At 32.9% G+C, this 11,175-nt stretch overlaps 1 protein-coding gene across 2 annotated transcripts in view; it reads left to right on the forward strand.

The window, feature by feature from the left end:
- Window positions 1-10,167, forward strand: part of TOGARAM1 (TOG array regulator of axonemal microtubules 1) — an 81,648-nt gene extending 71,481 nt beyond the window's left edge. The window contains exons 18-21 of one of the 2 annotated variants that reach the window (XM_027111132.1): window positions 2,913-3,102; window positions 4,673-4,892; window positions 7,506-7,592; window positions 8,218-10,167. In XM_027111132.1, coding sequence (XP_026966933.1) covers window positions 2,913-3,102; window positions 4,673-4,892; window positions 7,506-7,592; window positions 8,218-8,471 — 751 coding nt within the window. In that variant the 3' untranslated portion in view covers window positions 8,472-10,167. The remainder of the gene's footprint in view (window positions 1-2,912; window positions 3,103-4,672; window positions 4,893-7,505; window positions 7,593-8,217) is intronic. The other variant, XM_027111133.1, reaches the window with a different exon arrangement.
- Window positions 10,168-11,175: the final 1,008 nt, after the last annotated feature.

An 11,175-nucleotide genomic window follows, 5' to 3' on the forward strand; every position in this document is an offset into this window, starting at 1 on the left:
CCTCAAGATCTATTCATGTTGTCACAAGCAGCAAGACTTCCTTGCTTTCTAGGGCTGAATGTATATGTATATACCACATTTTCTTTATTCATTCATCTGTCAGTGGACACTTAGGTTGTTTCCATGTCTTGGCTATGGTAAATAATGCTGCAGTGAACATGAGGATGCAGATATATTTTAGAGATAGTGATTTCATTTCCTTAGGATATATTAATCAGAAACGGAGTTCCTGAATTATATGGTAGTTTGTTTTTTTTTAAAGACCCTGGTGAGGCATAGTTAGAGGCCTCTTTACCCAGTTGTTATTTTCCAAAACAGTGAATGGCTGCCTCACTCCCTTTCCTGCACTTGGAGTTCTTCATGGTAGTTCTATTTTTAATTTTTTTGAGGAACCTCCATACTATTTTCCATAGTGGCTGCACCAATTTACATTCCCACCAAGAGTGCACAGGGTTCCCTTTTCTCCACATCCTCACCAATACTTGTTATTTCTTGTCTTTTTGATAGTAGCCATTCCAGCAGGTGTGAGATAATATCTCACTGTGGTTTTGATTGCATTGCCCTGATGATTAATGATGTTGAGCACCTTTTCATGTACATGTTGGGCATTTGTGTCTTCTTTGGAAAAATGTCTACTCAGTTCCTCTGCCTATTTTTTAATCAGGTTGTTTGTTTTTTTGCCATTGAATTGTATGAGTGCCTCTTATACTTCGGATATTAGCCCCTTATCAGATATATAATTTGCAAATATTTTCTCCCATTCTGTAAGTTGCCTTTTAATTTTGTTGATGGTTTCTTTTGCTGCGCAGAAGCTTTTTAGTTTGATGTAGTCCCAGTTGTTTGTTTTTACTTTTGTTGCCTTACTTTTGTTGTAAAATCCAAAAAATCATTGTCAAGACTGATGTCAAGGAGCTTATCCTCTATGTTTTCTACTAGGAGTTTTATGGTTTCAGGTCTTACATTCAAGTCTTTAACCCATTTGGGTTGATTTTTGTGTATGGTGTAAAATAGGGGTCCAGTTTCACTGTTTTGCATGTGGCTGTTTGGTTTTCCCAGCACCATTTAAAAGACTATGCTTTCCCGTTGTATATTCTTGGTTCCTTTATCATAAATTAATTGACCATATATCATAAACTAATTGTGTGTTTATTTCTAGGCTCTACTTTGTTCCATTGATCTATGGGTCTCTCTTAAACTAGTACCGTACTGTTTTGATTACTACAGCTTTGCAATATAGTTTGAAATCAGGAAATGTGATGCCTCCAGTTTTGTTCTTTCTCAAGATTGCTTTAGCTAATTGGGCTTTAGTGGTTCCATTCAAACTTTAGAATTATTTGTTCTAATTTTGTTATTTCAATAGGGATTGCATTGAATCTGTAAATTGCCTTGAGTAGTATGGTCATTTTAATAATCTTAATTCTTCCAATCCATGAGCATGGAATGTCTTCCATTTATTTGTGTCTTCTTCAATTTCTTTCATTTTGAGTGTGGAGCTTTTTCACCTCCTTGGTTAAATTTATTTCTAGGTATTTTATTCTTTTTGATGCATTTATAAATGAGATGGTTTTCTTAATTTCTTTTTCAGATAGTTGGTTGTTAGTATATAGAAATGCAACTGATTTTTATATGTGAATTTTGTATCCTGCAACCTTACTGAATTTTTCATTAGTTCTAACATTTTTTGGTGACATCTTTAGAGTTTTTTTATATAAAATATTATAACATCTGGAAATAGAGATAATTTTACTTCTTTCTTTCCAATTTGGATGCCTTTTATTTCTTTTTCTTGATTAATTGCTCTGGCTTGGACTTCCAATACTATGTTGAATAAGAATGGAAAGAGTAGGCATCCCTGTTTTGTTCCTGAGATTAAAGGAAAAGCTTTCAACCCTTCACTGTTGTATGATGTTGTGGGCTTGTCATATATGGCCTTTATTATCTTGAGGTATGTTCCCTCTATACCCAAATTGTAGAGAGTTTTTATCGTGAATGGAAGTTGAATTTTCCAGATGCTTTTTCTGCATCTATTGAGATGATCATATGATTTTTATCCTTCATGTTGTTAATGTGATATATTATATTGATTGACTGGTGGATGTGGAACCATCCTTGCATCCCTGGGATGAATCCTATTTGGGTCATTGTCTATAATTCTTTTAATGTATTGTTACTAATACTAAGTCATTGAAATAGTAAATCCCACTGGTCTTGAGATTCTAATTTTCCCAGGCATATTCACATGGCTATTTTTCAGAAAAGGATTGACATATCGGGCCTGAGACTGGTATCCTTGGAAAGGCCAGCTTGTGAGGTTAGCCTTTGGCTAGCATCTGGAAACTAGAATTTCAGGAGGATTTCCCCCCCATTCTTTAACTTGATAAGAGTAATTTACTGTGCCTCTATTATTTAGGCAAACAGTATGGTTAAAGCTGAAGACCTGCTTTCCTTCTGGGAGTCTAGAATTTTGGTATGTCCAAGGCAGAGGACCACCCATGACCAACTACCCATAAAAATCCTGGGCACAGAGCCTCTAATAAGCTTCTTTGGTAGAAAACATTTCATATGTGTTGTCACAGTTTGTTGCTGGAAGAATTAAGTTTATACTGTGTGACTCCACAGGGAAAGGACTCTTGGAAGTTTCCATCTAGTTTCCTTCAGACTTTTACCCCATGCACCTTTTCCCTTTGCTGATTTTGCTTTATATCCTTCTGCTGTAATAAATCTTAACCATGAGTAAAGCTACGTGCTGAATCCTGAGTTCTCCCAGAAAATCACCAAACCCAGGGGAGATATTAGGGACCCCCAACACAGGTATCGTGGCTATGGGTTAAGTCATTTTTTGAATTTTTCAAAAATGAATACATGATGAGAATTATTCATTGTGTTTGTGTTTTACCTTTCTTTCACTTTAGAGAGGTAACTGAAATTCGTGAAATCACCAGAAAATCAGTTCCCCGCAATTCCTTAGAAAGTGCTGAGTACATTAAAGTCATAACAGGTTTATTAAATGCAAAAGACTTTCGTGATCGTATTAATGGGATTAAGCAGCTTTTATCAGATACTGAAAACAATCAAGAGCTTGTTGTTGGAAACATTGTGAAGGTAAGGACTGTCAAAATTAATTTTCATTTTCAATCTGTGGTTAATAAGGTTCATTAGCATAAAAAATTGCCCTTTTTCTTAATATTATATATATATATTACTGTAAAGTGTTAAACTTAGTGAAAAGAATGCACTGCTTAGGTTTTGCAATGTTAAAAGCATTCTAGAACAATTGAAAGTAATTGAGGAAAAAGGTAAGAAAATAGGTTTATTTGTTTGACTCGTCCCACTAGATGGTAACTCCTTGAAAGCTCTGTATTCTCAGAGCTCTTAGAACCTGGCATTCAGTAAATATATGTTGAATGAGGGAGTTCCTTGTTGGCCTAATGGTCATTATTCCGGGCTTTCACTGCCATGGCCTGAGTTCAGTCCCTGGCCGGGGAACTGAGATCCCCGCAAGCCATGAGGTATGACCCAAAAAAAAAAAAATTGCTGAGTTAATCAATAAATATTTTAAAAACCAGGGCATTTAAGAGAGTTGATATTACTAAGGAATAGTTAATAAAAGTTTTCATATGTAGGTTAGAAATCTGCATATGCTAATTTTTATATATTATGTTAATATATATTTATAAATATATATTTATATTTTATAATTTGTATAGGAAGACAAGAAGCAATAGAAAGGGAGACAGTAGTAAATTAATAAATGTTAGTGGTACCAGAGTATAGATTACTTATGCTTCATCAGAGTTTAGTTCAGTTAATCCCATTAGTAATTTATTCATTAAATTCCATTTTAAATTTGTATTAGGTTCATTAAACTTGGCAAACATACTATAACAACTCTATTCTAGTGGTCGTGTCTCTTAATTTTCAGAAGAAAAGAACCATGTTACCATGTCATGGGAATCAGAAAGTTACATTTTCTGATATCTGTTGAGTAATTTTCATATATCTATATCTATATATATCAGGAATTATTAGTTAATAGTCTTGGTTTCACAGAATAGCTCTTCCCTCACCTGATATAGGTAAAGAATTGCTTAGCATTCACTTTATTATATCTTGAAGTTATGAAAGCTAAGAATTAAAAGAGCAAGGAACAATTGTTTAAGTACTCAGGTTAAGAGGTAATAATAAAAACTTAACTCTGAAATTGCATCTAAAATTCTCATGAGAAACCTAAACTGAAACTAGATTAAATCTCTATAGTAAAATGGACATGTCTACTTCTGTTACAAATAGAGAAAAGAATAGAAACTTTTCTTAAGTTTTTAAAGTTAGCTAAACCTGTACATTTCAGAAAACAGCATTTTTATCACATTTATAGTAAATCAGTTATCTGTGTACTGAACCAAATTTCTCAACCTTAATTTAGTAGGATGTCTTTTTAGGTGATGTTTGAAGCCTTCTCTTTTTGCTATAAGAAGACTGGACACTTAGATTTAGCATCAACATTTTTATAAAGTTCCTATTATCTAAGTTCAAGTTAAGTAAGATGTGTGTGTGTTTTTAAATAGTACATTTCTCCTTTAGTAGGATGGATACTATGAAATGTCATAAGGAATTTAAATATAATAGATATCAACATTATTTCACTTTAAATAATTTACCAATTTACTTCCAGATCTTTGATGCTTTTAAATCTCGACTTCATGATTCCAATAGTAAAGTAAACCTGGTGGCTCTAGAAACAATGCACAAAATGATTCCTTTGCTTAGAGACAACTTATCTCCTATAATCAACATGCTCATCCCAGCAATAGTAGATAACAATCTGAATTCCAAGAATCCAGGCATCTATGCTGCTGCCACAAATGTTGTTCAGGCACTGAGTCAGCATGTAGGTAAGAAATCTTACTTTGGCATTCAAATTATTTTGGCTTTACTTTCGTATTTTCTGATTCTACAAATTTTTTTAATACTGAAAACCTAGCTGTTAAATTTTTGTCAATTCATGTTGTGACAGAATTTTTTTTATTTTCTCAGTAAAAGTTTTAATTATTTTTAGTGATTAAATACCATCCCATTAAATTGACTTTCTCTTCCCTTCTTTTTGACTTTTTCAATTCTTATTTTCTACCTCAACTTCATATCTGATACAAAATTAACTCAAAATGGATCACAGATTTAAATGTAAAATTTAACTGTAAGACTTTCAGAACACATGAGAAAATCCTTAGGACCTGTGCTTGGTGAAAAAAAAGAAAAAAGTATGATCCAAAAAAAGTCTATAAATTGGACTTCATCAGAATGTAAAACATTTACTTTGCAAAAGACCTTATTTTTTTTACATGAAAATATTTATTTTTGTGTTACAAAAACAAAAATATATCCAAGCAGATAATGAAATAAACATATTTTTTAAGTGTCCCATCCTGGGCTCTCTGTCCTAGAAGTTAGTAAACAATTCAAGTTTAGGTTGCTTCATACTTGTTCTGGATGCTATGAGGTCTCCATCTTAGAACCATATTTCTATAGTGTAGCTCGTAACTAATTGGACAAGTCATCCTCTATGTCATCATCCCAATTATCCTCCCAGACAAACTGCAGATTTGGAGGAAATATTTGCAAACCACATATCTGATAAATACACATATCTAGAATATATAAAAAACTCTTGGGAATTCCCTGGCGGTCCAGTGGTTAGGACTCCGGGCTTCCACTGTAAGGGGGCCTGGGTTCGATCCCTGGTCGGGGAACTAAGATCCTGCAAGCCGTACGGTACGGCCTGGCCGATAAATAAACAAATAAATAAATAATAAGTAAAGAAGTCTTAAAACTCAACATTAAAAAAAAAAATCTAATTAGAAGATGGGCAAAAGATGTGAAGAAACACTTATATGGATGGCAAATAAACACATGAAAAGATGTTTAACATCCCCAGTCATTAGGGAAATGCAAATACAAATTAAGACCATAATCATTACACAAGTAATCATTACATTAGTCTGTTCGGGTAGTTAAAACAAACTACCACAGCCTGGGTGGCTTAAAAACAACAAACACTTATTTCTCACAGTTCTGGAGCCTGGGAAGTCCAAGATCAAGGCACCAGCAGATTTGGTGTTGAGTGAGGGCCCTCTTCCTGGTTTATAAATAGCCATCTTCTGGCTGTGTCCTCACGTGGTGGAAGGGGCAAGGGAGCTCTTTGGGGTCTCTTTTATAAAGGCACTAATCCCATTCGTGAGGGTGCCACCTTCATGACCTTATTACCTCCCAAAAGCCCCACCTCCAAACACCATCACACTGGGGATTGGGTTTCAACATATAAATTTGAGTGGGGATGCAAACATTCAGTCCACAGCAAGTATTAGAACAGCTAAAATTAAAAATAGTGACAACACCAAATGCTAACAAGGTTGCAAAGAAACTGGATCTCTTACGTTGGTGGTGAGAATGTAAATAAAATGGCATAGCCACTCTAGAAAATTGTTTGGCTGTTTCTTAAAAAACTAAGGATGTACTTACCCATCAGTTGTGTTTTAGGCCTTTATCCCAGAGAAATGAAATCCTATGTCCATGGAAAAACCTGCACATGATTGTTCATAGCAGCTTTGTTTGTAATAGCAAAAAACTAGATATAATTCAGTGTGTTAATGGTGAAAAAAACTGATACATCCATACCATAAAATATTAGTTAGCAATAAAAAGGAATGAATTATTGATACATGAAGCAGTTTGGATGGATCTCAAGGTCATTATGCTGAGTGAAAAACAGCCAGTGCCAAAAGGTCACATGCTGTAGGATTCCATGTGTATAACTTTCTCAAAATGACAAATTTGCAGAGATGGATAACAAATTAGTGGTTATCAGGGTTTAAGGGCAGTTTAGGAGGAGTGGCTAGATGTGACTGTAGATCTTTGGGGTGATAGAATAGTTCTGTATCTTAATTGTACTGATAGTTTCACAAATCTATACATGTGATAAAGTGACTTAGAATTATATACACATATTGTACCAATGTCAGATTCCTTGTTTTGATGTGTACTATAATCATGTAAGATGTAACATTTGGGTGAAAGTACACAAGACCTCTCTGTACTGTCTTTGCAACTTCCTGTGAAACTATGAAATTAGAGATTTGAAAAAAATCAGTAAAGGTAAAAACTATCCCCAAAATTTCAATTCTTTTTTTTTTTTTTTTTCTGATAAACCTATGTACTATCATTTGGAATAAGATGCCTAGGAGATGGGCAGTTCTTTTTCTTTTTTATACTGTATGACAGCTCCTTTAATATTCTGTGAGCTATTTTTATTTCTCATTTGCTGTAAGAATATTACTCTGTTAAGGTTTATAGAGAATTTTAAAAAGTGTTTAACTATGTAGATTAAATCTTTCTAACACACTTGCATTCACTTGCATGGATTTTTTTTCCTTTCAATGCTGTGTAATGGAAAATAAATAAGATCTTGTAACTCTTTAAACATGTGCCTCTGTGTTATTCTTTTTGTTTAGATAATTACTTACTTCTACAGCCATTTTGCACAAAAGCCCAGTTTTTAAATGGAAAGGCAAAACAGGATATGACCGAAAAGCTTGCTGGTAAATATTTTTAAATTGTTATTTCTAAAGAAATAATTTATTGACTAAGGATAAACTGATGGACATTTCAATTCAATTTTAGGATAGCTACTAAATTCAATATCATTATCCAAGAAGTAGAAATAAATTGTATAATGATCCGAAAGAGGACCTTTTAAGACTTTTACCCAAAAATTTTCTTCAAAAGAATTTTATTCCTCTTTTCCCCAGTAAGTGTTTAGTCTTCTTGTTAGTAGAAATAAACAGGATAAATAAAAAGACATTAAAATCAAATATTGGTACAGATGGAAAACTACTATTTCAAATTATGTATTTAATAAAAGGTCCATGAGTTAAAACTGTATATGTCTTGATTTAACTACATTTGGAAAACATTGTGATGAATTTTTGGTTTGGTTTCTGTCTTTACTACTTTTGCCTGTCATATATAGATTTCTAATACTTGAAGATCCCAATCTTTGGGAGCAAAGTTTCTGACTTTACTTTTTTTTAAGATACCAAACATTTCAGGGCAAATGGCATAGGGAAGAAGCTTCGTTTATTTTATATGCTTTTTAATTCTCAGAACTCGAATTTGTTTGTTCTTTTTTTTAACCTCACTGTTTACCATATTTTTGTGTTTCAGATATTGTTACGGAACTTTATCAAAGGAAGCCCCATGCCACAGAACAGAAAGTGTTGGTTGTTTTATGGCACCTCTTAGGGAACATGACAAATAGTGGCTCGCTGCCTGGAGCTGGAGGAAATATACGCACAGCCACAGCTAAATTATCAAAAGCACTTTTTACACAGATGGGTCAGAATCTGTTAAATCAGGCTGCATCTCAACCATCACATATAAAAAAGAGTTTAGAAGAATTGCTTGATATGACAATTTGAAATGAATTACGAATTTTTGATGAAATATGAACAAAACTGTTTACATGATGACAAATGGAAGTTTTTTAAAGTTAGATTTTCAGTGCCTGTACTTCTCATCCCGTAAATTAAGTCAATAGCTATTTTTATTTGCAGCCTATGAGTACACATCTGTCCTATATCAACCCTATCATTTGCACCCATCACACAAAAATCTAAAATAATCTAATCTAATATTCATGAAATCTGAGGCATGTGGAATGAATCCAATTTTAATATTTTTGAGAAAAGTCCTGCTCATTTGCACTATTTTGTAGAAACTGAAATTTGTTGCCCTATATGTACAATTAGACTTTTAATTAAAAATATACTGTTTATTATGTAATCATGTTTTGCTATGTCTCATTACTCAGCCTTATTTTATGAAGTGGAAGAAAAGTCACTGAACTATGTTATCACAAAGTTTTGTGTGCTATTTGTGAAAAACATGTATTTCTGAAATCAGTCTGCTAATATGATTGTGCAGTATTAGCTTGCTTTTGCTGCTGTGTTAATGTGATATATTTGCTTACCATTTGGGTTTAATCATCTATATAATTGTGAAATTTAACAAGTTATAATAAAGCATGACGACCAAAGTTTTAGAAAACATTTAAATATTTTAAATGCACGTTTAAGAAAACGTGTTGAATGTAATTTCCCTATTTTTGTGTGCAAACACTAAATTTTATTTCTATATGTCCTGACATTTATAAAGGTGTTATTTTGCTGCCCAGTTGTGTAATTCTCAAATATAGTGCCAGGTGTTCTATAGCTTTTCTCAGAATTCTTGGGCAACAAGTACTGTATGCATCTTAAAAACGAAAAGGAATGTTATAAAATAAAAGGATTTATTTCTGTAGATGTGTGAGAGGTGTCCTATTTTTCCAACTCCGTATTTGTTAAAATGGGGAAAATATGTATTCTGATATTGACCTATCATTTTCACTTGTTATACTTGATACAATATTGACCTATCTCTATTGACCTAACAATAGACCTGGGTTATAGTTCTAGCTTTACAGAAAATTCACTCTGTGACCTTGGGCAAGTCACTTGCCAGATTTAGGCCTCAATTTTCTCATCTCTAAAATGTGAGGTCTGGACTAGATGATTTTTAAGGTTCCATTTTGCTCTAAAATTCTGTGATTCTATGTTGTAGTTTACTCTAAGATCACTTTATTACCATTGTGAACTACCTTCATTCTTTTTCACTTCTCTGTCACTGACTAGTTTTCTAATGTATTGATATTTGGCTACTTTTTAAATTGTGATTCTTTGTATTATCTGCAATTTCTGAGGAAAAAAGCAAAAAACAAAAAGTTTGAAGCTAATCTGAAAGGAGAGTAAAGATGTGGCTACTTTTTCTGTTTATATACACTGTTTTATAATTAAATACATACTTTTAAAATTCCTTTTCTTCTAAATGTATTTTATTATGTTCCTATAATTTAGGTCCAAAATTGGCAAACATTTTCTGTAAAGGACCAGAAAATCAATATTTTTGGCTTTGTAAGCCACAGATTCTGGCATATTCTTTGTTTTTGTTTTTTTACAGCCCTTTAAAAATGTAAATAAATTCTTGGCTCAGGCCTCTGGCATAGTTTGCCAACACCTGGCTTAGATTCTTTTGACTTCAGTTGTAACTCTGAAATCATTATTAAATTTTGCTTCAACCTTTGTGATATTCATTATTGAAACAATAGTTACAGATTCTAAATTTTATTAATTTTTACCACTGCCCTTGTTTCATTGCAAATGTGCCTAGTAAATTTCCATTGATTGATTGTTGGATATATTGAAATATATAAATTTCAAAGGCCAAAGAAGAGCACTACGTTATTTAAAGCTTAATCATCCCTTATTTTCAGTAGATATAGTTTGAATTTTGCATTGAAAAAAGTACAGTAAATATATCGCTACTAATAATGTGGAAACTTTACTTCACACAATCTGTGTGTTTTTATTATAAAGAAAATAGCCATAATGTAACAGAGTCCCACGCCTAAAAGTTTTTTCTCTGTATTAGTAACTTCTTGATATTGAGCACTCAGAAGTCTAGCATTCTGTTGCCAAGAACTGTTAACCAACCCAGAAATCAAAAAGAATTGGAGACTGATCACTGATGGAAAGAACTAAAGAAAAGCTGAAGGCTTGAATAAATTGAAATAAAGGAATTTGTTTTTTTTTTTTACAAGCAGTGATAGTGATAAAAGTGTAACCCCACCAGCACTGCAACTAAAAAATAAACAGCAAAAAATTTAAATGGCATATTTACCCAATGGAATTGATAGCATATATTTACTAAAAATGTTAATCATTTTAATCACAGGGCCATGTGCACAATGTGTTAAAGGGAAAAAGCCTGACTACAAAATACAGTGTCTCTATTTGTTAAATATATACACACAGAGAAAACAGAACTGGAATTATATACACCGACATGTTAATGGTGGTAATCTGTGGGTAAAGAAGTTATTTTAATATTTTCAGCACACTATTCTGCAATTTCTATTTTCTCAGAAATGAGCAACATGTATTGCCTGTGTAATAAAGTTTAAATGACGATATGGTAATCTGAGGAGAATCTGAAAATAAGGGTAAAGTGAAGAGAAGAAAACATGGCAAAAAAGAGACAGTAGTGAATATCAAAGTGCTAAGGGAGGTAGACAGTGATACGACTAGA

Source organism: Aethalodelphis obliquidens, unplaced genomic scaffold, assembly GCF_003676395.1.
Source record: "Aethalodelphis obliquidens isolate GAN/ISIS:26980383/991018 unplaced genomic scaffold, ASM367639v1 scaffold10, whole genome shotgun sequence".
Lineage (NCBI taxonomy): Eukaryota > Metazoa > Chordata > Mammalia > Artiodactyla > Delphinidae > Aethalodelphis > Aethalodelphis obliquidens.